The 27,513-nt window shown below is 35.6% G+C and overlaps 5 protein-coding genes across 5 annotated transcripts in view; 4 read left to right on the top strand and 1 right to left on the bottom strand.

The window, feature by feature from the left end:
• Nucleotides 1-287: 287 nt before the first annotated feature.
• On the top strand, nucleotides 288-3,579 carry LOC114366456 (uncharacterized). The gene is made up of 2 exons (XM_028323325.1): nucleotides 288-1,083; nucleotides 3,108-3,579. Exons 1-2 carry the CDS (start codon nucleotides 316-318, stop codon nucleotides 3,561-3,563), a joined length of 1,224 nt encoding a protein of 407 aa, XP_028179126.1. The 5' UTR covers nucleotides 288-315; the 3' UTR covers nucleotides 3,564-3,579.
• A 496-nt stretch (nucleotides 3,580-4,075) lies between these two features.
• On the top strand, nucleotides 4,076-6,583 carry LOC114366438 (uncharacterized). Its single transcript, XM_028323307.1, has 3 exons — nucleotides 4,076-4,310; nucleotides 5,268-6,061; nucleotides 6,179-6,583. Exons 2-3 carry the CDS (start codon nucleotides 5,279-5,281, stop codon nucleotides 6,581-6,583), a joined length of 1,188 nt encoding a protein of 395 aa, XP_028179108.1. The 5' UTR covers nucleotides 4,076-4,310; nucleotides 5,268-5,278.
• A 1,918-nt stretch (nucleotides 6,584-8,501) lies between these two features.
• LOC114366437 (uncharacterized) lies at nucleotides 8,502-10,229 on the top strand. Its single transcript, XM_028323306.1, has 3 exons — nucleotides 8,502-8,599; nucleotides 8,863-9,661; nucleotides 9,825-10,229. Exons 2-3 carry the CDS (start codon nucleotides 8,882-8,884, stop codon nucleotides 10,227-10,229), a joined length of 1,185 nt encoding a protein of 394 aa, XP_028179107.1. The 5' UTR covers nucleotides 8,502-8,599; nucleotides 8,863-8,881.
• A 413-nt stretch (nucleotides 10,230-10,642) lies between these two features.
• On the top strand, nucleotides 10,643-14,178 carry LOC114366436 (choline O-acetyltransferase-like). Its single transcript, XM_028323305.1, has 4 exons — nucleotides 10,643-10,650; nucleotides 12,124-12,313; nucleotides 12,912-13,112; nucleotides 13,811-14,178. The coding sequence occupies exons 1-4, from the start codon at nucleotides 10,643-10,645 to the stop codon at nucleotides 14,024-14,026; spliced, it is 615 nt and encodes a 204-aa protein (XP_028179106.1). The 3' UTR covers nucleotides 14,027-14,178.
• Nucleotides 14,179-20,368: 6,190 nt separating this feature from the next.
• The window catches only part of Mekk1 (mitogen-activated protein kinase kinase kinase 4), a 59,414-nt gene continuing 52,269 nt past the window's right edge, over nucleotides 20,369-27,513 (bottom strand). Inside the window, exons 29-36 of the mRNA XM_028323322.1 lie at nucleotides 26,589-26,756; nucleotides 25,807-25,972; nucleotides 24,893-25,015; nucleotides 24,114-24,214; nucleotides 23,624-23,791; nucleotides 23,556-23,579; nucleotides 22,399-22,696; nucleotides 20,369-21,537 (exon numbers count right to left, since the gene is read on the bottom strand). Coding sequence (XP_028179123.1) covers nucleotides 22,646-22,696; nucleotides 23,556-23,579; nucleotides 23,624-23,791; nucleotides 24,114-24,214; nucleotides 24,893-25,015; nucleotides 25,807-25,972; nucleotides 26,589-26,756 — 801 coding nt within the window. The 3' untranslated portion in view covers nucleotides 20,369-21,537; nucleotides 22,399-22,645. The remainder of the gene's footprint in view (nucleotides 21,538-22,398; nucleotides 22,697-23,555; nucleotides 23,580-23,623; nucleotides 23,792-24,113; nucleotides 24,215-24,892; nucleotides 25,016-25,806; nucleotides 25,973-26,588; nucleotides 26,757-27,513) is intronic.

The raw sequence follows: 27,513 nt of genomic DNA, 5'->3' as shown, positions 1-27,513 counted from the left end.
TGGCCTAATGTATTGTTACTGCAACTACTCAAAATTGCATCTAAACTGTACCTGTTGATGTTAAATAAATAGTTTTCTAAACAATTATTGTAAAGTGGATATTATTATTCACTATAAGTAATTGAATCAAAGCCACAACTGATAAACATAATACGAGTAACTAGAAAACAGGTATTGGACTTCCCTACATGGTATTTACATACTTACTCATTACCCTTCACCTGATATTGGACAGACCTTCCTTATAAATAGTTTGATCGAGTTTTCCTCGTATTAGATACTTTAAACTTGGATAAAGCACACGTGAACGTTGAAATGGCAGTTTACAATGAAGATGATAAAATGAAAACTAATCTAAAAGCATATACCGATGCCATCGCCAAAAGTCAAGGACTCACAACATACAAATGTGACATTAAAAATTTAAGTGCTGTGCAAAGCTTGGGGATTAAAACTGAAGTAGATATAAAAGGTGAAACAGTGAATGGTGAAAAGGAAATAAATTTATTTGTGAAATCAAAACCTGTAGATGACGAAAACAATATTAAGTTTATATCAATTAACGACGTGTATTCGAGAGAGTTGTACGCTTATAAGGATCTTTCGGATATTTACCGACAGCTACAAGAAAAAGCAAACATACCTTTAAAAGACAGATACAGATTCATTCATGTTTACGAGGAAAGTGACACAGACACGATAATTATGGACAACATCGCAAAAAAAGGATTCGTAAATTGTCACAGATGCGAAATTATTTCTCTCGACTGTGCAAAGGCGTGCATAAAGCAATTGGCTAGATTCCACTCCTTATCATTTGTTTTGGAAAATGAGATGTTAGATTATTTCAACTGTAACATAAAACTTTTGAAGTACCCCCTAATTTATAATGAAGAATACGTGACATTCTTAAACAATGCGTACGAGCGATGTCACAACCTTTTGGGGGATGAATACAAAATGAAATTGGAAAACATTCGAAACATTTGCGAGAGGTATTATCATTATGTTAACAATGATTCAGTAATAAGGTGCCTCTGTCACGGAGATTATACGGCTCAGAACATAATGATGAAGAGTATTGTAAGTATTCTATTCTAATTCTATAGAGACGAGCAATATGGAAAAACCATCAAAACCGATCATAAAAATATTTAAACCTATTAAATTGTAATGTGCACTCACACCATATTGATAGCTATTGAAACAGAATTTATCTTTTGAACTAGGCGCACAATAATTTCATAACATAACGCCTGATTTGGACTTCTTTGCAAATCAACACGTCTGAGAAACATTTAGGTACCTACACCNTATGTTAAAGTCATTTATGTCTCGTATGGATTCCGGTACTTTATTATAGATACGAGGAGCATTTCCAAAGAAACTCTTATTAAATAAAGTAGTTTTAGCTTCGATGGCACACAGTTTGTTTTTGTGACGTTCACGGGTCCTGAACTCAAATTTATCAATATTATTTTTTATAAATATACAACACTCCAGAATGTATAGACAAGGTAAGTTCAAGATTTTTTTATTTATGAAATAAGGCTTACATGAGACATCTGACTTTAGACTATACATAGATCTAATGCAGCGTTTTTGTGCTCTAAATACAACTTCCCTGTTAGATGAATTACCCCAAAAAATTAATCCATATCTAAGTATTGAGGCAACATAGCTGTGGTAGGCTGTTAGTACAGCGCTTTCATTAACTATTAATTGGAGCCTATAAAGTGCAAATGAGAATTGGCTCAGTTTTTTACAGACATTTTCAGAATGCAAGGCCCAGTTCAATTTACTGTCTATATTTAACCCAAGGAATTTGGTTACATTTGTCTTTTCAACAGACTTTCCTAAATATCGAATGTCAAGGTTCAAGTCAATATTCTTTTGGGTAAAGCACATAATTTTGGTTTTATTTAAATTAATTTTTAGATTATTAGACTCAAGCCATTTGATTATCAATTTTAAAGATTCGTTAATGTCAGATTCAAGAATTGTCAAATTTTTATTAGCAAATAAAATAGTGCTGTCATCGGCAAATAAAGTCATATGATGGTTTGATGCAGAGGGCAAGTCATTTATATAAATTAGAAATAGTAACGGTCCCAAAACGCTACCTTGGGGTACTCCAAATTTTACGGTGCGAAGATCAGACTGATAGGTAATTTCAGTTTTGCTTCTGAAATCTATATATATAATAAAAATCTCTGGAACTACTTGACTTGTAGAAATGAAATAAAGTACAATACATGCGTCTTTTAATGATCAATCGAATCAGCTTTATCATAAGTTTACAAACCCTCTTAATTATTAAAAAAATTTTTTTTTCATTTTTAGGAATTTTAAAAACAGCCAACTTTCACAATTTTTTTCTCAAAAACCAAGTAAAATGAGCACACGTGAGTTTCACTCTTGTGATTGAAACATAAGACGCTATCGACTCATGACATTAACTTAATCATGTCCGATTTTGAGGGTTTCTAAAACACTGTGCTGCGTACGTTGACTTTTAGCGGCAAAAACGGCCTATGTTTATTACTTAATATCTTCGTAAGTAATGGTCCGATTTGGATAATTCAAAAAGATGTATCTTTCTTATGTCTTAAAGATTAACGTAGATACTAGTTTTATTGAATTTTCTACAACAGTACTGATCCTCATTACCGGTTGCCTAGGAGTTGTATTTTTAATACAAAATTGAAGATTATAAATAAAAAATGTATGGACTGTTATTACTAAGACCGTTCAATTTCAGTTAAAGATTATAAAAATGTATGTATACTTATGTATACAAAATTGTTTATTAAGTATACAAAGTCACTTAGAAGAAGGAAGTAAGCATTTCAAAGATATTCAGAAGTAAAAAAATACCTAAGCCAATTTTGGGTCATACTGAATAATTACCGCTTATATTTTTGCGTAACACTTACGTAAAAGCTTTAAAGATTTTTCTTATTTTGTAAACAACAACGTACTACTGAACGTTGTTCTAAAGATAAAAATAATTAAGTCTAGAAATACATTTGCATGAATTTTTACATACAGGGTGTACTAATACAACATTATTATAAAAAATATTTAAAATTCACCTTTATTTTCAGGATGGGAAATCAACAGAAGTAATTCCACTGGATTATCAATTTATATTCTACGGATCACCTGTTTTAGACATAATTTATTTAATATTCGGTACAACAGACCGAGATTTTAGAAAAGACCATTTGGAAGATCTTAAAAATGTATACCATGACACAATGAAAGTTTTTTTTAGTTATTTCAAAATGGACATAAACTTGCACTATCCTAGAAAAGAATTTGATAAAGCCTTTGAGGAAAGTCTGGAATTTGTATTAATGTTTTCTGTGTGGTACTTACCAAAACATCTAGCGGATGAAAATGAAGTCTTAAACCTTAATAAGACTAGTTTAGACTATGCTAATATTATTAACGACAGGGTTAAATCAAGATTGGAAGGTATAATAGATGATCTTACAGAATGGGGAGTTTTTGACAAAAATGTTGAAGAATCAAAAACTACAACTAATGTATCTGAATAAGTATGTAATCAGGTAATTATAGCTGAAAATAAATGCTTTATGTGTTTTTAATTTATACAGGATGTCCCAAAATTAGTAGTCACACTGACACTGGAGGTAGGCTTACGCATCGAATAAGTCAATGATGTCCCTAGAAATATTTATAAGTTTTGGGATATGATCAAGTTTAGTCCATAGAAAAAGTTTATATGTTATTAAGACCAATTTTATTGATTTTTAATTATTATAATGGACTTAATAGACTTGTTCAATTCGTCTTAGGACCATCTACCTCCGGGGTCAGTGTGACGTGCTAATTTTGGGATACCCTGTATTCCAAATACATAATTAATCTACTATATAAAAATAAGTCGGGTTTTCCTCCCTGACGCTATAACTCCAGAACGCACGAACCGATTTCCACGGTTTTGCATTCGTTGGAAAGGTCTCGGGCTCCGTGAGGTTTATAGCAAAGAAAATTCGGGAAAAGGGGGTAAAACGGGATCCACGCGTACGAAGTCGCGGGCGGCCGCTTGTTTATAATAAATTCAAAATGCAAATATTTTGGCACTTTGCATTACAATGACAACTATAATTTAGTGTGAAAATCAAATAACATAAAACGAACGAAATATTTTTAACAAGCAAACGTGTTTAACACAAACAGGCAACAAAAAACTAAACGGAAATATACCAGCATCTAAGTTGTATTGGAAAATAATACACCGTTATCTGTTTCGGTTCCACGCTTAAAAATATATTAACAAGGTAAGTATATTATTATGTACCTAAAATATTAAGATAATAATGTATATTTGATCAAATACATTCTATTGTCTAAAATTGATTTAAATTTAATTTAGGATTTTTATTTTATTGGAAGCTACACTACTTAGTTATGGTCCTTGAATCGCTCCCTGAACAAAATTGTAAGTTAATATATTTTGATCTTAAGAAATCGTATAAATATCTTATAAATAAAGGACCCATGAAGCCATTCTTTTCTTTGCAATCCATAACAGGGTTACCAAAAATTTTTGCAACTAGCAACGCCTGATTTCTCGAAAATGTTGAAGAAAAAAAACGCATGGGTGAAGGGAAACTATGCATCGTTTCATGTTATTTTAGTTACGATGGAGCGCTTTATGGGAAAACAACGCGCTTTTTTAGATTTTTTTGACGATTCCTATTTGACTGGTACGTCGCCCGTTAGATAGAATAGAAGTAGGTACTTTATTCAGAATTTATCATTTAGGTTCTAAATTTTTATAGAGGCGAGCAGACAAGGCGCCCGCTCAGCAAAAAAATCGTGACATGACACAAGTCGTCATATCATTGTCACGAATATTAAACAACAACTTACACGACGTAATACTAATACGTACTCAGTTCTAAATACACACAGTTACATAGGAATCGTTGCTTTGGTAAATTTTATTATAACCCTCCTTTTGCTTTGCCGTCATCGGGTAAAAAAAGCAACTGCGTAAAAATTAACTGGTATGATAGAAACAAGACAACTTAGTGTTCACAAATGCAGACGGATGCATCAATGAGTAGTTCTTTTGTTATTGATATTTTATTTAGTATCTATAATATATTTTTTGTAAGTTATTTATGAAACGCTTTGGAGACGAGATATATCAAGCGTTTCTATTAGCAAACATTTTTGGCCCGCCATATTATTTTGTAGACTTTTATCGTTACAATGTATTTTTGTTTTAGAAAAAAAAAACATGTCATACAGTCAACAAAGCGTTCTACCACCCAAATTACAAGAAGCAATAGATAAAATTATTCAGAACGAAGATTTCATATCTTATCACATAGAAGTCAAGAGAATTGAAATAAATAATAGCTTTGTCGGCGAATATAGAGAAATAAATATAAGAGGTGAAAGTAAAAATGGCAATAAAAAACTACAATTATTCACTAAAACTAAGCCTGAGATCTTTGATGAGATGAGTAAAGCAGTGAAGGTAGTGAACGCATCGAATGTTTATAAGATAGAAGCATTTATGTATTCTGAATTCCATAAAACAATAAATGAAGTTCAAGAAGAAGCCAACATACCCTTCGAAGAGAGATATGTACTTGCTAAAAGTTACGTTAGCAGTGATGAAAATACTATTATAATGGAAAACTTGGCAGCCAAAGGGTTCACAATGTATCCGCATCAACGAGTGATAACACTGAAGTTCGCAGAGTTAGCAATACAAAGTTTAGCCAAGTTCCACAGCTTTGCCTTCATACTTCAGGAAAAGCGTCCACTTTTTTATGAGAACAAAGTGAAAAATATGAAACTACCTGTATTTTATGGTAAAGACATTTTTAACGAAGCAGTACAGAAATATAGCCAAATAACCATTGACACCTTAAATCCAGAACAGAAAAAGAAGTTAGAGGAATACTTGCCGACAACTTATGACAAATATAAGAAATACACTCAAGATCCAGCGGATGTTTGGACTTTAGTGCATGGAGATTACAAAGCTAGTAATGTTCTAGCAAAATTTGAAGTTAGTAGATTCAACATTGAAGAAATTATTGTTAAATTTAAGTAATGCAATAATCCGTTTTGGAAACCAGATAATATTTTTTCAAATCTTAAATAATAAAGTTCTAATTTTTTCCAGAATGGCGACGTAATCGAAGTAATTCCTATTGACTACCAACTTCCTTATTACGGCTGCTCTATCGTCGACTTGATCTATTTTTTAATTAGCAGTACCGACCGAGAATTCAGGAAGAACTACATGGAACACCTCAAAAACATGTATCATGAATCTATGAAGAATTTTTTGAAACTATTTAATATGGATATTGAAAAATACTACCCGAAAGCAGAATTTGAGAGGCTTTTTAAAGAGAGACTAGATTTTGGCCTGATGCTGGTACTGTGGTTGCTTCCAGGCGCTTTGGGGACTCGAGCCAAAAGTCGTGATACTGAAGTTATTTCCGACCAAAGCAAACTTAATGATTTGATCCAAAAGAGGCTTAGTGACATCGTTGACGATTACATTCAATGGGGCTACTTATGATTTATAAGACATTAAAATATACTTTATATTTAATTTTAAAGTTATTCATAAATAACTGAATGATATCATTCAGGAGTATTTAGGACTTACGTCAAGTTTATAATTTCTGTTTAATAGTAAAATAAAAATATTGCATTCTTTCTTATTCTTTATTTTCGTAAATACTCGTATTATGAAAACAGTGCATAAAACCCAAAAAAATCCGGCCAAAATCGGACTCGCGCACCGAGGGTTCCGTACAAACTTATACTATACTTACGAGCAAAAGTATGGAATCACCCTCTTGTGTTTTGTTCCCAGCAATCTGAAGACCTCGATTATTATCTATGTATGTATGTATAGAATAAAATTAAAGTTTATAATAATCTTTAAACTGGTACCACTTTTCATTTAATATTCATAGTCATTTAGTTCCAAAGATCACTCGAAACGAATGTGGCTTTTTTCTCGCGAGTGTAGATATTATGTAGGTAGGTAAATAGTTTATTCCTGAAATTGAGATTATTGAGCAAAAGCGCCAAAAAAACACGTTCAAATAAACGAAATACTAACACCATAGGACCATTCATTCAAAATTCAAATTCAAAACGTTTATTTGCTAAAAACACAGTAATACAGTGNACATCGTTGACGATTACATACAATGGGGCTACTTATGATTTATAATACAATAAAATATACCTACGTTATGTTTAATTTTCAAAGTCCCTGAATAACATTATCATTCAGGAGTATTCAGGACTCACGTCAAGTTTACAATTGTTGTTTAATATTAAAATAAAAATTATGCATTCTTTCAAATTTTTCATTTTCGTTAAATACTCTTATTAAGAAAACAGTGCATAAAACCCAAAAAAATCCAGCCAAATGCGAGTCGGTTATTATGTAGGTAGATAAATAAATTATTCCTGAAATTGAGATTTTTGAGCAAAAACGCCAAAAAAAACCCGTTCAAATAAACGAAATACTATAACACCATAGGACCATTTAATGGAACCCTTATAGGTAGTGTGATGAACACTTGTTTGAGTCGAATTTTGTATGACAAAATATAGACTCCAACCAAAAACATTTGCATGTAAAATGTTGCCATGACGAACCGTATGGAATTCTGAAAAAGTTATCAAATTTATGTAGAGCCAAGCTTCTAATCCTACGCGCCCTAACTCTACACCTGAGTCAAAATTTAGTTTTCAAGGCGAGAGTGAATAGGCACTTACAGATTATGTACCATCCTAGACTGCATCTCACTTAACACCAGGTGCGATTGCGGTCAAATACCTGCCTTGACTTGCACCTAAAAATAATAATGTGGGATGGCCGTTTCGCTATTGTCACAATATTGTGGGCGTTAGATCAAAAATTTTGTAATTCCATAATTATTTATTTATTTTATTATTTGTAACAAGGAGAACCTTTATCAAATTTTAGAAGTTTGTATAAAGACTTCTGCTTTGCTATCTATCTTCATGCAAACTTCCATCCCTTATTTCAAGGGATTCCCGGTTGCGGGGTACCAAGTTTTAGAACTTTTTAGTTGTTTTTGTAGGTACTAGCTTACATACCGAATTCCAGCACTAACGACTTGTTCCCACGGTGACATTTTGTTTAAGCAGGATCTCGTTTAATACGAGACGTGTTTTAATATTAACGTTCACATGAACATTGCATTTGCAGTGTCCCGCAAAAAATCGATCCGTTCGAAATTCGAATGAACAAAAGGAAGTTCAAAAAACTACGAACCACTTCGAGAAAGAATATATTTTGCTCTTCAAATGCCTCATCTTGGCGGGAGCACTTCCGTGCCCCTAGATACTTCAAATTTCCATTGTTCTGTTGTAAATTGATAACTAATCTACCGTTCCGTTTCAAATTTAGAACACTGTTCAAAAATACCTCTCATACCTACATTATTTTTTTCAGTATCTTTGACAACCTGTTTCTGGTGCCATTTACAAACCGTCTTCAATCTATTTCGAAATATTCATAAACATTATTTAGTTTCAAAAGACTCATGTAAGTACTTATTAGAATATTCACCAGTTAAGGTTGACTTGTAGAAAACATTTCAGCTACGTTTCGTTGAAATTAATATTGGAAAGTTGGTTTTCAGTGATATTTTGATATTTCATAATTAATACACTTTCATACCTATGACTAATGTAGCGTGCTCCAATCTTAAGTTTCTAATTACTTTAATGTAATTAAAACACTCAAACCAACCAGTTATTTTCATATTTTCCATTATAATCATAACTTTGCATACTTGTTTGTTTTAGAATAAAATAGAACAAAAATATGTCATCGAGCCAATATCTGCCCCCTGAACTACAAGAAGCAATAGAGACGATTATCAAAAATGAAGACTTCACAGCTTTTAATATAGACGTCAAGAAAGTAGAAAAAATTAATAGCTACGTTGGTGTTTACAGAGAAATAAACATAAAGGGAGAGAACAAAAATGGACATAAGGAACTTCAGCTGTTTACTAAAACTATTCCTGATAAAACTTATATCGAAGCAAGTGCTTTGAGTGCAATATGTTCCATAACAGATGCATTTAAAAAAGAGAATTTTATGTATTCAGAATTTCGCAAGACTATCGATGAAGTGCAAGAAGAAGCCAACATACCCCTCGAAGAGAGATATACGCTTGTTAAGAGCTATGCTAGCACAGATTCAGACACAATCGTAATGGACAATTTGGAGGCAAAGGGTTTCGTAATATATCCACATCAAGACGTGATGCCGTTGAAATTCGCTGAGTTAGCAATGCAGCGCTTGGCCAAGTTCCATAGTTTAACCTTCATACTTAAAGAAAGGCGTCCGAAATTCTTTGAGGAGAAAGTTAAGATATTGCACCATCCTGTATTTTACAAAAAAAAATCGTGTCGAGAGTTTTTTGACAATTTAACTCAAATTAGTCTCAATTTCTTAAGTCCATGTCAAAAAGAGAAGATGGTGGAGTTCCTACCGACCACGTATGATAAATATGAAAAGTATCTGCTAGATCCAGCGGACACATGTACTTTAGTCCATGGAGATTATAGACCTAGTAATATCATGGTACAACTCAAAGTAAGTAATTCAATAGGAGCGCTTTATCCCAGAGGAACATACTCTGCCAACAGTCCTAAATGCATACTTAAATAAGTTAGTCTTAGGAAAACTAATATTCACGATTATTGTAGTTGCTTTCACAGTTAATATAAATATCTACATGACCCTTGTGCTGTTCTAGGACGGCGACGCTTTCGAAGTGATGCCCATTGACTACCAATCTGTCTTCTACGGCTGCTCCATCTTCGACCTGATCTGGATCACGATCACCAGCACAGACCAAGAATTCAGGAAAAATCACATGGAACACCTCAAAAACGTATATCATGAGTCCATGAAGGAGTTTTTAAAACTTTTCAACATGGACGTTGAACAATATTACCCGAGAGCAGAATTTGAAAGGCTTTACAAAGAGAAGCTTCCTCTTGGTCTGATGTTTGCACTGTGGTTTCTTCCAGGGCATTTGACGAACAATGATGATATTTTAAACAAAGATTTTTCTGCGTCGAGCTTCAAAAAGAGTGATGTGTTCGAAACAAGGATTCGGGGTATCGTAGACGATTACATACAATGGGGCTATGTATAATAATCATTTTTTTTGTTACCTAAATTTTCATCATCATTTTTACGTCAATCTGAAGAAATCTTTATAAATTAATGACTGTATAATGTATGGATTTTAAGACTTGTTACTGGTTCATTTATTAAATAAACAGCTACTACAAAATGTTGATAATTATTCACCATTCAGCATCCTTTGCTAATAATAAACTAATTTCTACCAGAGAAGGTCATTCGATCATCATGGTCTATACTGTCAATATAAATATTAACAGTTTGTGAGGATATTATGTACGAGTGTCATGTCAAATGTTTTAGATACTCTTACTTTTTTAAAACTATCTAACATGGAAATTGAAAAATATTAATTACTCGTAAGCAGAATTTGAGATCTTTTCTCTATAATATTAGTAGATCTAATGTTGTTATAATCCAGATATGAAGGGGTGAGTGGACAAAGGTGTTATCTGACAAAACTGAAGAATCGACTTTTTTGCATGAACATAGGTTTTAAGTGATGATAAAATCGACTAATGAGCTCAAAACACGCAATTTTGTTACGTGTCAAACCTTAACAAAGGTGTTATCTGACAAGCATTCATACATTTCAGGACTCAAATGTGGTACGAGCAGATTCACATTTTCAAACACTCATAACTCATTTTGTTAGTTAAGACCTTTGTCCACTCAGCCCTTCATAATAATATATGAAATAAATAGATTCCCAATATGTTTTTAAAGATCAAAGATAAAGATAAGTTAAAATATAAAAATACGATTATGTTAGGCGACAAGCCACATTCACAGATAAATACACAATGGTTGGTCTCCAATGGATCGATGGGGATCGAACTAAAGTTCCTCGAAAGTAGAATCAACTTATTCTGTGATTGAATCAGCAGTCTGACACTGACACCGTACGTCCATTGCCCTAAGCGTCAGACTCAGACCCCCTTTGGAAATTTTCTAAACATCTAAGGGTCCTTTCATTAGTTTTGCTGGATCCCGTAAAACTGATCTATTGAGTGAACTACAAAAACAACTGTGTGTTTGAAGTTCGAATTCAATATTCCCTCAGAGCGCTTTTTTGAGAGACACTGCCAAGGAGATGTTCGTGTGAATGTTAAAATACGTATACTACTAAAGGGGATCCTGTAAAAATAGTTCTTGCAAAAAACGGTGTCTTCATGGGAATGAGCCCTAATACTTAATCCTATTGGATGAATCTTGTACAGATAGTTTTCAGTCTGGTTGTGAGTCACCACCTACTCTAAACACCCTAAACAAAGACTACTGTCCTAGGATATCACACACATTTACCAGCGGCTCCCCAACTAAAAATATTGAAAAAACCAACATAGTAATGTTCAGTGATGAGTTAGGCAAAAATATGGGCCAACTGATTAATGGTTATTTGGGACAAAGTGTGATCAACCATTGCTTACCGGGTGCTTCCTATTTACAAATTATGAGAAAAATAACAAATTATTCGTTCTCAATAAATACCACATTAGTAATTTTAATAGGAAATAGGGGCAATGTAGGCAAAAAAGACCTACTNCGAATTTTGTATGCCAGAGTTATCCTCTATTGTCTTACGATGTAATTTAAATTATGATTTGGAACAGATTCCAAGGGTCGAACTAGAGGTATGAATACACTGACATATAATCAATGCAAATTCCATGTAATTGACATTAACAATTATTTAAAAAATAAATGTTTATTGACAATAGATAAATATAATTATCTAAATAAATATTGTAAAAGACGAATAGCGAATTCGCTATCATATTTTATTAAATATTTAGCCATTAATTTGGCTAGCCAAACTGCTTTTATTGAGCAGACCATGGATGTTTGAGGTCGAACTAGAACTAGAGGGGCATGACTGAGGATCTAATGTCTTCAAATTCCAGGATGTACGGCTACCTCGTCTCCACCTACGAGTCTGCCTCCTTACGGCGTTTCCGCAACGGTCGCGTGGACAACATCAGGTCGGCGCACGACGCAGCCCTGGCCTGGGCCGCCGCCATGTGCACGGCCGAGACTCCGCCCCTCGGAGACGCCGACGACGGCCAGAAGAAGGTCTCTTTTAACTTGTACGGGGTGAGGACCCTTGCCTTTACCGAAGGTTACAGTGTAGATGGATGTTAGGTCCTGGACTCCTGGTATTGACAGCAACAAATATACGCTCAAATAGCACGATAGCCGAACGGTGAAGGGGTCGGACTGGCCGACTCGTGATCCGGGGAACGCGGGTTCGGTCCCCGCCGCCGCTCGACTATTGTGGTGAGCTCACTCGTGACACAAGCATATTTAGCTTAGTACGAGGGGCTAGCGGGAGTATTAGTAATTTGTGTAATAACAAATTACTAATAATCTTTTCAAAAAAAAAATACAACATGTTTCTCATTTTCTTTTGTGTCGTGGTATATCTAAAGTCACAACCTAGGAGTTGTTAGTCTTCATGAGCCATCATTTGCGAAAACTTTCCCACGAGACTTCCGTATGACTGAAGCACAGCGTAGATATTACTGAGTCAGATTCCTCGCTATTGCAGCAGTTCAGAAACGCGAGTTTTTGACACATTAAACGTCAGTGAGACTTCAGACCCTCCTTACAATATGACTGCATTTCACCAAAGTCCTAGAAACAATATGATAGAATTGCTGTGGCAAGTTCTCAACCGTCACCATCCTTGCAGGAACAAAAGAAACTCGAGCTGTTCGAGGAGGCAGTCCGCAAGCAGACCTCCATCATGGAGGCCAACATCCTGGGCCGCGGCATCGACAACCACCTGTTAGGGCTGCGCGAGGCGGCGCGCGAAGCGCTGGGCTCGCTGCCGGCGCTCTTCACCGACCCCACTTACAAGCAGATGATCGAGTACAAACTCAGCACTAGCCAGGTTAGGTTAAAAGAAACTCGAGCTGTTCGAGGAAGCAGTCCGCAAGCTTAAAACTAGCCAGGTTGGTAGCTGCATACCAAACAATTGATGATCTCCAAGGTGCGTTAGAAACAGTAGATGTGTATGTGACTTAGCTACTCTTTTGATTGAATACGTTGCTGTTTCCAAGCCCAAGTCAGACAGCTTTTTCGAAGCGGGTATGTACCAGCGATATTGATTTGACGCTAACAGAGTGGTAAAAGCGAATTTTATGTATGACTAAAGCCCGATCCGTGAGCACGTAGAATTTTGTCCAATGACCCCAAGCTACCCATCCTTATCGCTCGAGCGTAATTAAGGTGCTGTCGCGCTCGCACACTCACTGCGGGCACCCGTCGCACAGTCGCGACAGCAATATAATTACGCGCGAGTGATAAGGATGGGTAGCTTGGGGTCATTGGACAAAATTCTATGTGCTCACGGACCAGACTATAGTATCACACACGCCCATCACGTTAGATAGTAGCTTACTAGACAAATGACTAATAACTTTTCTTCCATTTGCTTATACTGCAAGCTCTAACTTTTATCTTTTATCAAAAGGCAGTTTCTTTAAGCCGTAACTATTCGTATGCCAATAAGCGCTGGTGTCTGGTGGCGCTGGTACCTATGCTTGAAGCGACTTATATTTATGAGCTTTCAAACATCTCGCTCCCCAGGTGGCCACCACAACCGACGGCACATTCATGGGCTACGGCGCAGTGGTTCCAGACGGCTACGGCTGCAGCTACAACCCCAAGAAGGACTGCGTCATCTTCTGCATCTCCTCTTTTACCTCCTCCAGCGTCACCAACACCGAGGCCTTCAAGCAGTCGCTGGAGGAAGCCCTGGACTCAATGAAACTGATGTTCCAGAACAAAAAACCCGACAACTAAAACAACTAAGATTTGGAAAAGTATTGACACACTTATGTGTCTTTTAAACAAGATGATCTCTTATATTTAATGTTCGCACGAAAGATAAGGATAAGGAAATGAATACATATCAAGAATTGACTAAATTACACTTAGAAAATGTATGTCAAATAGATTGTAAGCCAAAAAGTTATTTCAAACTTATTATGCCAGTATTTTGAATGCTTGGTAGGGAATGTATATTTATTTGTTACCCTAAAGTTAGGTACGTTGATCTAATTAATTGTTATTAAGATAATTGTATCAATTATGTCGAATCTTTGCCGTGAATCGTAAGTCTTATGCAGATTAGTTGAGAAGAGAGTACGTTTTCTAGTCAAAAATCATTTAATGGCAAAAAGAAATCTTAAATTATTATTGTTGTAGCAATGGTTTCATCATTTATAAAATGTTCCTTGTTGCTTTAGACTTTCATGCCAAAATATAAATGGAATATATCCAAATGTTATGTATACTTTGTTATTAGAATTATTGAAAGGTATTTATTTAATGACCTAAAAACCTTTTGCACTAATGGTCCTATTTATACAGGGTGTTAAGTAAATGGGTATATGAGCCGACACTAGCCCATGTTAACATGGTCATATAAATGGTATGGTAAAGTCAGAAATTTGATATCATGATTTAATTTTTTTAAATTTTCATACAAAATAAATTTGATAAAATCCGATATGTATGAAAATTAAAATAATTAAAATGAAGATATCAATTTTCTGACTCCACCATACCATTTATATGACTGTTACAGGAAATGTATGAAATCCGTCATTGTATACAATTCCTAGGAATTGTGTATAAGTCCTAAAATCACCCGGAAATGTGTGATGTAAATTATATTAGACACATTTCCTAGGAAAATTACACATTTCCTAAACCGCAATCGGAAATGTTATTAAGATTTTTTTTTTACATAAAATTATTTTTATTACGCCACTTTTTGTTCTCCGAAACTTAAATGGCGCTACCGCGCCGCGGCAGCTGTGTATGTGTAAGGTCGCAAGTCTAACCTAACCTAACTGAGACTTTGTTATCCAGCTACAGGAGTACTAAAACCTTCATGTCAATAATAGTTTAATAAAAGAGATATTAAAATTAGGGATTTCCAATACTTCGGCGTAATATGCGTGATGCCGAAAGAAAGGTATAATAGTGCGAAAACAACTATCAGGCTAAACAATAATAATTGTGAGTTAAAAGTACCTATCAGCCAATGTGGTTTGGCTAAATGAAATTTTAGGTGTACCGAGGGACACCCGATCACGCGACCGCGCTTGTGCCGCTTAGTTTTATACATTTCCTAATACAATATTGGAATTCTATAAAATTCCTAGGAAAAGTATACATTTCCTAGGATATGTGCGTATTAAAAAATCTCTGAAGCAATATTTTATACATTTCCTAAATAGCTTCGGAATTGTATACATTTCCTAGGAATAGTATACAATTCCTAGAATTCATACATTTCCTGTAACATGACCATGTTAACATGGGCTAGTGTCGGCTCATATAACCATTTACCTAACACCCTGTATATTTATCAGCGGCTTTACAAGCAATTATTAGAATCTTTGTAGAGCTTTATACACATTTATTTATACACCTTTATATAAAATCTATATTTATACATTGGTTGATGTTTTAGGCATTTACGAAACCTTCTTTTAGTATTAGAACTTTATGATGATTCATATAAATGTGTGTCTAAAATCAAACCATGCTTAACGCACAATGGTTCGCATCGCAGACATAGATTTTGTATAGGTAATTATGATTCTTTATAAAACATAAAGAACGTACTATAGAGTGTGCACCACTGTAACCAACCGTAACATATTGTTATGGAAGCATTTTCCGGCACGTTAGATGCGGACGAGTGTGTAATTATTTTAAGTAAGTCCTATTTTATGAACCTAAATTAATTCTACGCGTTAAAATATAGTATAACACAAAACAAAAGCGTGGTAGATGTAAATGAAAATCTATGTGTCTAGAAATTACTCTTAAATCAAAAAAGTTTCGTACGCGATAGTGTATAAGTATAGGATGGTTGCATTTCAGTCAATTGTAACACGTATAGTACACTAATTATTGTACTCAGTGCTATTAAGAATTTCAGAAACGCACGTAAAATTAAGGTTAATATATATTTTAAAATTATCCTAAAAAATCTTTACAAACTCGAGTACAGATTTATAAATCACAAGCATGAATCTTTTTATTGTATTGGAATGAATGATTATCTGAACAATTACTAAAAACATTTTGAATTCTTCGATGTTTAAACGTAGATTTAACGTAAAATGTAATGGAGATAAATGAAGAGAAGTCAATGCTGTGGTGATATCATAATATTTAGACTTGTATCATACATATCAAGTAAACTGTACCTACTTAGATAATAGTCACTAAACTTTTCGCGTAAAATCAAGATTTAACTGTGCAATTATTCTGACATTTGTATAGAGTAATCGTGGTAAAAATATGGATAATATTGGTAGAAATAAAAATTACTTATAGTTTGTTCCAATCGAGCAGGCACGCTAACTACACTCAACACTGATTTAAAAAAAGGTAGCGGTTAAGTGTGGGCTCTAGTCGTGTGAAGATTTCGTACATAGGTACATATCTCTGTATCAGAAGATTGGATACTTAATACATAATAATTTCTGTAAATTCTTGGTAAAAATGTAAATGTGTGACTTTAAATTCGGTTTGGTTACAGTTTTAAATAATATCATTCGTGTCATTGCGGTTGAAACAAACTATAAAATAAAATATATTGTATTACTTAGATGTAAGATACGTATACATATCAAGAATTGACGTCATGACGGTCATGGCCAAGAATATCGAAAACATATCAAAGTTTTAGTATTAAGGCGAGCTATCAGCTCCTTTAGGAAATAAGGACGAAAGTTGCATATCATAATCATAGTGATAATATAAGTAAGCACAATTTGTTGGTTTTAGAATATTTATTATCACTTTATCAAAAAAGATTTTGGCCTCTTTTGGCATATAGCTATAGCTTACTATGCTTTTAAAGCCATTTATTTACAAAAAAAATCTGGTAAGTTTATGGATATGTTTGGAGTAGTGTTGCCGCGTGTTAGAGTCGATAGTCCAACTATCGATAGTTCGGCAACACTAATTTGCTGAGTCGAGAAAAGAAGGAGATTGGTCGTATCACTGATATACGATTTTACATAAATGTGAAAAGATTTGAAAGTATGCTGGCATAAATCTAATTGTTTTATTGACTCGAGAGTATACAAAATTATAAATTATACACTTTACATTCGTTATTTTTATATTGGCACACGATAAAATATGTCTTAGAGTTAAGTCAATTAGTACTATGCCAAAATATAATCTGGCTCTCTAAATCAACGTTAAAATTATTATTATAATACCGTTAGAAGTATGAAGAATGCTGTTTAAATGAATGTTAATAGTGTTCATGTATTTTAGCTGGAATAAGCAAACATTTTAACATGAACTATAGCATAGAAAATAGATTTAGTAAGTGTTTTGAGACGTAACAATGACACTTTAATGTTATTGTACGAGTAGTAGCATAAAAGAATGGAAAAAGCAGTTATGTTAATATTAGAAAAATATAATTTTGTTAATATTCGTGTAATAACTCAACTTATTTCCTTAAGGTACATAATAATATACGCCAAGCTTATAGCTGTAAATGTAGTTAAAGAAAATTATTTCTAAAGATCTCTGTTTTCAAAAATATTATACAATTAGATTAGAATATTATATCAATACAGGGTGTAGCGGACAGGTTGGTAAACACTTAATCTGGGAGCTCAGTAAATCACTCGCCTGTACTCATTTAATACATGTTTTTCCCGGATACTAAAAGGAAACAATGTATAAAGAAATGTTTCCATTGTAATGATGTAGAAAGATTATGTAAAGGCTTGTTACACATAAAATAAAATATGGTAAAACATCACAATACATAAAATATGGTTTTCAACTCGAGAGGAAATGTATGTGGTATTAACTTAGAAGGATTCCACTGTTCTATGTCAGCCATCTTGTCCATTACAGCCTGTATTTGTAAGGGTGTGGTAGTACTGCACGATGTTGTTTGCACCTAGTGGCTTTGTGATATTATATTTAGTTAATTAAATCGTTTTGTGATAAATTGAATAATTTTATTTCATGTTATTGTTGAATGTGAGTTTATAATGTTATTTTGTTTGTATTTGAATTATATTTGTGAGGAAAGTAAAGAACGGTTTGATATAATATGGCACGATTAATCAATTTAATTGAATATTGTTAAGTATTACAAATTGATTTTAGATTCAATTAATTTGTGTGAAAGAAATGCGCTGTTGATAAAGTACGTGTAATATTATGTATAAGGGTTTAATAAAATGTATGAAATTAATGTCAAACGTACTCGCACGGTTAGAATAGAAGGGATCTGTTCGGGTCAAACTAATTATAATATGAAATAAAATTAATCAGTCGTACCTTTATCGAAATGTCCAAAGCAGTGGCATTTTCACATATTTTGAACCTAATAAGTCTAAAAACAATAAAATAACAACTGTTTAACCTTCAAGCGGGCGCGCGGCGTCGAATCGACCGCGCCTAACACATTTTTGTTCATAACTTTTTTTTTACTTGTTACACATATTTCTCATTTTTAGTAGCCTGTCGTTTGCTCATTATGAGTGAAATAAAGAGCTTACCTCAGCTCTCCGCGCTTTTCCCACCCCATGGCTTGCAATTGTTTTAGTCGCGGCGCCGGCGTCGAAAGCACGCCACGCGCCTGTCGTCGAAAAGGTTACGCGCGACTCTCTATGCGATATAACATTTCTTCGGCTATCACTCAATATTATTGAATTAAGCTTGCAATACTGTTTTTTCTTATTAAATAAGTCGTAGACTGCTAGTACAAAGTGAAATAACAGAGGCATTACTAAGAAAAGATAAAAAAGAGAGTGAATCAGAGCTCCAGAGACCAAGCTAAACTGGACCAAAATTATAAAATTATGTTTTATCATTATTTTGCCATTTTTATCGTTTTTACCAGGTATATGAACTATTCAGAGGTAATTTAAAAGATTTTGTGTTCCAAAATTGGTTTTTTATTCAAAAAATATTTGCGTTATGTTAATTGATTAAATAATTGTTTATTTTACTTAATTCAAATTACTTTTGACTTTAATACAATCATAATATATCTGCGTACAAAATAATAAATGATTATTGGAAAATAAGTGCTTTATTTCTCAACTAGACCCTATAGGTCTTTTCGGTTACGCGCGACCGCTGCCGTTACAAAAGACCGCGCGCCCGCTTGAAGGTTAAATAACTTTCAAACTCTAGCTCGAAATTCAATTTACAGCGATGACCCGGACAGATGCAAGGTGCCAGAAACTTATTTGAACACTGAAATTATTATTTTGATCGCCATTTTATGATGCAGTTTTCCTTCAGTATTAAAATAAGTTCATGGCACTAGATATAGTATAGCTGATGGAGGCACACGGGCCGAGCCAGGCGAAAACGAAACATATCAGTAGATGTATCCATGTCAATTCAATGTTGCTGTCAATAAACTTTGGTGGAAACTACCGCTTCTTTTATTTTAAACTACCTTTTAATAAAATAATACATGGGAATTATGTTTATTCAAAGGAGCCGTTCTTTTCCTTCTATTGGGGAAGTCACGTTCACCAGATCACGGAACCATAGACAAGTTATATCAAGGTGATGTCCTAGACAATTTAAACAAAAAAAAATCTTATATTTGAGAGATCCAACTGGTAACTGGAAATAGAACCAAGGCCTTGAGAGGATCGGGAGGAGTCCAATAACTCTTCTACTGAACCAAAAGATAGGGGCAGATATGAAGAAAATGTTTCTAAATCATACTATTACACCACCACCTCGCTAGAATAAACCATATTATTTTACTTATACCGCCACCATATTCATATTGTACTAATCTACAATAACTTATCTTATAAATCAATCAAATAAAATACTGTATATTATAAAATTATTCATTTATTTATACTTCCGCTCTCATTCGTATTAAATTGATAAAATACATTCCGTACTTTGGGTTTCAATTAAAAATATAACTTCACTTAACAACAACGCGTCTCAACGTTAAAATTATTTACAATATAATACGTATCATCTTTTTGTTCGACTTTTTATTTTTCAATAACTAACAACAAAGTAACAAAATTCACTTACTTATTACACATTTTTAAAACAGGACTTCATTATTTTAGCTACATATAATATTTTTTTAACACCTTAATTCATTAACGAAACTTGTCTCTCAAGTATTTCCAAACCAGTAAAATGGTCAATTTTATTTTTTGGTGATTTACAAATGGCTACATGATAATACATGTACAAATATTTTTCAATTCAATATCAATATTTTGATTTTTTTATAGAATTTTTATAAAATACGTTATTTACAGCATGCAAAATAGAAGAATAAAAAATAAATCCGAACATATCTTAAAATGCAAAGTTCAGCGATGAAAAGATTTATATAAAAATAAGATCCATTTAATAGATCTACTACATTATAAATATTTAGAACATTTCATCTCAAATGTCTGGCTGGTTTTTATCTTAGCTATTAAGTATAATTAATTGACTAATTCTCTATTTCATTATAAGATTATTAAATGCGAAAACTATTAAATATATTAGCTATAACTGCCGATTGTTATTATTTATTACGCATTTTTGGGGTTTTTATTGACCGATGTAATTCTTCGTTGCACTTGTTCTAATATTATAAATATATTTTTAATATAAAAATAGTAATGTAACATTATATTTTTAACACTTACAGACTGATAAAATTAGGAATAAACAGTAATTCGTAAACCTAACAAGCTACCGTATAAAATAGGGTTAAAAAAGTTTCGTGAACGTACTAAAAATGGACGTAAATATTTCTTAGGAACTCAAATGAACAATTGATTTTTTTGACGGAAGAAAAAAGTATTTAAAATAAGTTGTAGTTGGTAAATCGCAAAAAAACAACAGTTGTGAAAATGTTAAGATTGGAAAAATCCACAAACAAAACGATAGTTTTGTGTTTCCAATATTTTTCGTAATTTCCACGTTATTATACTTATACATACATAGATGTGGTTTAGAGAACGAGACTTAATAAATGTTATACAACTTTGGTATAAGAAATTTTGATCTCAAGTACAGGATACGTGACAATCCATCACTGGCCTTTATAAAATTATAGCTACAGTTTAAATTGAATAAAGTCCTAAATATCATTAAAAATCTTTTTTTTATCGCAATTGTGCTCATCGCATGAAGTTTAAAAAACTTTGATATCTTTAAAATCCGTTATTATGATACTTCATAATTAAAATAAAATTTTAATAAAATCTGCTCGGTACGTTTTCGTCGATGAGCAACTCATTTGCATCATTACATTTATACAGTGTGAGTCACGTTAAAGTGTACATATGAAAATAGATGAAACTAGACCTATTTTTATCGACAAAAAAGTGGTCAAAATTTTTTTGAGATTTTTTTTTAATTTTTTATAGAATTTTTTTTCTTCCAGTTACTTATTGTAAAGAAAACGTAATAACTTTTAAACTAAGCTGTATATCCTGATAAAATAAAAACAGTAATAATGCTAAATAACAGGCGATACTAAAAAAATACATACAATACACAAAAAATGCCAATAAGTAATAAAAAATGATACTTTTTGAAAGAAATCTGCTTAAAAATTCGTGTTTTTTTGGTTATTTGATAAATTTCTCCAAAAAATGCCCCTATAACAGGTGGTTTTTATTGTTGTGTATTATTTTCTATCGTATTACCTTTGTAAAACCAAAAATTGCATGTCTCTATCCCTATCACAACATTTGCTATGATAGTTTGAACAAAGGCCTACCACAACATTATTCTCCTCTACAGGTAGGGACAATTTTAATTTTAACTAAAATGCTTATTTTACTTCGAAATCTTTTGTTTTTACTTGAAATCTAACTTGTCTTTATCAAAATTACAAATCTAGAGCCATTTTCAGTTTCGTTGTTATGCGTGAGGCAGCGGTGGCAGAAGTCGCGGCCCTCCTCGGACAGCACACTATGCGCCGGCAGCAGCACGCTATGCGCCGGCAGCTGTACTCACCATGAGGAAGTGGTGTGTGAGCAGCTGGTCGGCGCGGGCGCGCGCGTCTGGGTCATGCGTGAGGCAGCGGTGGCAGAAGTCGCGGCCCTNGTCGATAAAAATAGGTCTAGTTTCATCTGTTTTCATATGTACACTTTAACGTGACTCACACTGTATTATCCGCTCCGAATTTTGAGCTTTATTTCATTCATAAGTCTAGATAATGTAAACTAAATATGTATTTCATATTCATGCTACTCTTTTTTGATTTTTCATTTTAGCATGCTTCAAATATAAAGTTTATTTTGGAACAAACTACGAGAATATTCTACACCCGTTACATTCATTAATATAGTCTACACCAACTACTACTGGCCGGCTGCGGACGAGGTCTACGTTAACTACTGGAGTTAAAGTTAATATTCACGTGATGAGGAAGGCTGGCTCACACTTGCAGTCGTCGTCGGCTTTCACCTGCAAAATAAAATAATAATTTTAGAACTTTGATATTATAAATAATTATGACCCGGTGGTAGTTCTAAACAGCGTCTTATATCAATCATCAATAATACATAGCAGGCGGCAATAGCGCCTATTTAACAGCAGTAGTGCTTTTGGTGGCAGCAGTGGCGCTTTTCTGAGGGCAGTAGCGTGTTCCTATCAGCTGTAGTACGTTTTTAGCAGCAGTCGTGTGTTCTTAAATGCAATAGCACGATCCTAGCAGCAGCAGCGTGTTTCTAACGGTAATAGCACGTTACTTGCGGCAAAAGCGCGTTCCTAGACAGCAGTAGCGCGATCCTATCGGTAGTAGCGCGTTCCTGGCTGCACGGCACGGGAACAGCTGCTGTGCCTCCCCAGACGGTAGCAGTGCCTTTTCAGACAGCAGTAACAGCAGTAATAAGTACCATGAGGTTGAGCAGCTAGTCGGCGCGCGCGTCCGTTGGCGTCATGCGTGAGTAGTACCTTCTATACTGCTGTGCTGTAGTAGTACCTTTCCTGGCAGCAGTAGTTTCTTTCCTGGCGGCAGCAGTAGTTTCTTTCCTGGCGGCAGCAGTGCCTCCCCAGAAGGTAACAGTGCTTTTCAGTAGTAATGCTTTCCTTAACAGCAGTAATACCTACCATGAGGAAGTTATAGCAGCGAAGAGGCAGCAGCGCTTCCCTGGCGGCAGCAGTGCCTCCCCAGAAGGTAGCGACACTCACCATGAGGAAGTGGTGTGTGAGCAGCTGGTCGGCGGGGTCGTGCGTGAGGCAGCGGCGGCAGAAGTCGCGGCCCTCCTCGGACAGCACACTATGCGCCGGCAGCAGCACGCTATGCGCCGGCAGCTGTACTCACCATGAGGAAGTGGTGTGTGAGCAGCTGGTCGGCGGGGTCGTGCGTGAGGCAGCGGCGGCAGAAGTCGCGGCCCTNAGCAGCTGGTCGGCGCGGGCGCGCGCGTCTGGGTCATGCGTGAGGCAGCGGTGGCAGAAGTCGCGGCCCTCCTCGGACAGCGAGCCCGGCGGCTCGGGCCGGCCGCCCATGCCCACCACGAACATTATCTGGTAGTTGCTGTCGTACTCCGAGAATGGGCGCTGGAAGGAACAATAATTGATATAATCTCTTTGCCACTATGTTTGGGAGCGGCATGGGAAGGGTGACATTAGCATAATATGACGTGACACGGCATACAAATATGAAGTCTCGCTGACGTTTGGCCGTCACAAAATCACCCTCCAGTGCCGCGCAGTTTCCACGCTTATTGTGTAACGAAGTGGAATCACAGTTCTCCTAATGATTATATCAAATATTGCACTAGTTTAAAAAAATCTGTTTAAGGCTCAGAGAACAAGTCCACACGAAATTCGGAATCATCGTAAACTGTAATGACTTTTTTAGTTTCAAAGCGTTAGTTACCTTGCCCGAAGCCATCTCGGTGACGACACAGCCAAGCGACCAGATGTCGGCGGCGCGCCCGTGGCCTGACGACTTCATAAACACCTCTGGTGCCATGTACGCTGCAAAATTATTTATGTTTGCATTAAAAAAAATGGCAAGATATAAATGGTATAATGCATAAAAGTTGCAAGATATACTTGCAACTTTTTGTAGTTATATTATTAACTAGCTGACCCGGCGAACTTCGTACCGCCTTAGCGTAGAGATTTTCTTAATATTTTTTTCCGTAAGAACCATCCTTGGACTTCCACAAACATTTAAAAAAAAGAATTATCGAAATCGGTTCAGCCGTTCACACGTGATGCCGTGACAACGCGAAACGGGTTTCATTTTTATATATATAGATGACTTTAAATTTTATACGCAGCAGATTATTGAAAGAAAGTTACCAACATTACAGCATTAATATTTTTGTCCAGCACTAAGATCTTGCCTATATTATTGTCCTAAATTAACCACAAGGTTATTGGAACAGATGACTATTTTGTAAAAAAAAACACTGCGTAAAAATAAAGATTGAAAAAATCTGATTAGCCCAAGCGAACACGCAGTAATGCAAATCAATCAAGATTTTAAGCTTGAAAACATTTACTCAGATGGGACATGGACGCAGACCGCTACCAACCGGTCAACATGGAAATCATTGGGGGAGGCCTATGTCCAGCAGTGGACGTCCTGGCTGAAATGATGATGATGATAATGATGATGGGACATAAACCTACAACTGTGCGTGTTACCTTGCGTGCCAACGAAGCCCTGCAGCTCGCCGGGCGCCGTGGTATTGGCGCGGATCTTGACGGCGCAGCCGAAGTCACCTAGTTTCAGGCAGTGCCCTTCGTTGGTTAGGAAGATATTGCCACCTGTTCGTAAATAATTGGCATTAGTTAAATGCTGTTATCAGTTATTTTTCTATTATTTTTTATTTTTATCCACAACGAGGAAGCGGCATGTATCTCAAAAGATGGTAAATGATGATCAGGCCGAAGGTGGAAGCGAGTTTCACCCGGAATCCTCAACCACGGAACAACTGGCTATCTTACCTCTAACTGACGGAACACAACAATGCTGTTAACATTGTTGTTATGGCAATAGACTTAGGTAAGATGGTGGTAGCTAGCCAGGCAGACTTAGAACAAGCCCTACCACCAACTAAACCGAACAGAAAAATCTGCCCCCACTGGGAATCGAACTCGGGACCTCTGCGTCTGAAGCAGGTGGTCTTACTATAGACCACCTGATACTTTATTAGTATGTAGGTTCTTTTCAGGGCATTTAGGGACGTGTTAAAATATAGCTTGCCCTACGTCCACTTTGAGGCGACATATCAGCCTGTCATTACCAACATGACAATAGTGACTGAGTTTCTTGCGCTGCTTCTTCTCAGCACTGGCCCATTTATTGTCCCGAAGCAGTGGTAGGGTTAATATTGGGACGTGTAAACGCGCTTTTTTAAAGCCTATTTGCAAAAATAAATGAATTTCATGAATTTTATTTTACAACATGATCAGATCATTATGGGCGTAAGTTGACAAACTGGTTTCTACATAGTAGGGCGTTGGGCCTTTTCGGGTGGAAATCGACTCGTAGCCCACGGGCTAGTCGTAGAAATCTGTGGGTGGGGGAGACGTTGGGTTTAAATAAACCAACTCACTTTTGATGTCTCTATGGGCAATATTCCTCGCGTGTAGTTCAGCCACCGCGCTGAGAAGCTGCTTGGTGTATCGCCGTGTGGTCTGCTCCGCGAGCGCGCCAGATGTCGCCACCAGCGCTTCTAGAGAACCCTCCACGCAGAGCTCCATGAAAATCAGCATTTCCTCCTGTGGAATAAACAATATTGTATATTATATGAAAAGGAAGCGCTATAGTAAAGGTAGACATGCCTCTGCGCCTTTCTTTGGCGTCTTGACGGAGGCAATACCGTGTCCTCAGGATTGAACGTCGAACAAATTATATGTATGAATTCAACTTTTCCTGGTACAATATCTAAGGCCCGGTCCGTGAGCACGTAGAATTTTGTCCAATGACCCCTAGCTACCCATCCTTATCGCTCGCGCGTAATTATATTGCTGTCGCGACTGTGCGTCTGGCACTCGCAGTGAGTGTGCGAGCGTGATAGCAACATAATTACGCGCGAGCAATAAGGATGGGTAGCTTGGGGTCATTGGACAAAATTCTACGTGCTCACGGACCAGACTATAGAGAGATATAAGACGAGAAGGGGAGCGGATAGATCAGGGAGAAAGAGCAGAAAGGGTAAGAGAGAGCAGAGAAAGCTAAAGTTTCTTATAATTGTATTACTTGCTGTTGGTGTCCTGAACAAAATAAAGAGAAAGCGATGAGAGGGAGAAAGTAAGGGTAGAGCGGGAGACTTGAGAGAGGAGAAAAGTAGAGCAAGGAAAGAGGGAGAGAGGAAGATGTTTATGTTCCACTCACCCGATGCACTTCGCAGCCGTAATAGCGGACAAGGTGCGGGTGTATGACGCCTTCTAGCACGCGCAATTCGTTGGCAGCGCGCTGCAGGGCGCGGCGGTCGCCTGCACCTATGCTTAACTCCTTCATGGCTAGCAGCTGCCCGCTTTCCGTGTTCACTACTGTGTACACCTGGGAATATAAGACCAGAGTTATATAAAAAGTTATATATACTTTTGATAAAACATAGAGAACCCAACGTAAATTATTAGCACATTAAATTGCACCATTTGAGTAACAGCGGGTTATTCACCAATAGAATTGGTGCTGTCACGAAAAGACTAACCAAATACTGTATGAATATTTTCTGTAAACTATAATTATTATGTAGATATGTTTATAGTCTTTTTCACGTAAGATGATTCGTATGACGTTTCGAGTTTGAAAGATAAAGAGATGTCACATAACTAAACCATAGCGATTTATCTATCGATTTTTTTCTAAGAGTTAGTAAACCTACTTTTAGAGAAATATTGTGTATAGGTGTTATTTAACAAAAAACATGTTTTTTTTTTAATTACAAATATTATTGTAACATTTTTTTATTGATAATATTCAAATTCCATGTTGTTGTCAGACATCTTTGTATCATAAAATCAAAGCCGTAGCCGGGCCATTCCTCTTCTTGTAGATACTAAGAAATCAATAAATAGTTCAGTATTTATTATTGTCAGAAATACATATAAGAATAGAATAGAATAGAAAGTGGCAGTGGAGGCACATAGCTCGTAGAGCTGATGACCGCTGGGACAGAAAAGTTCTCGAGTGGCGACCACGAGCTGGAAGACGACTACGTCTTCCAGACGAGTACCCACACTAGTGGGCAGGCTTCCCGCCTGGGTGCAGGCGGTGCAAGACCGGTCTTTGTCTGTTTACCCCACGTACCTTG

Source organism: Ostrinia furnacalis, unplaced genomic scaffold (assembly GCF_004193835.3).
Source record: "Ostrinia furnacalis isolate ACB-3 unplaced genomic scaffold, ASM419383v2 OfSCF0635, whole genome shotgun sequence".
Classification (NCBI taxonomy): domain Eukaryota; kingdom Metazoa; phylum Arthropoda; class Insecta; order Lepidoptera; family Crambidae; genus Ostrinia; species Ostrinia furnacalis.
This window is presented reverse-complemented; position numbering and strand designations above follow the sequence as displayed.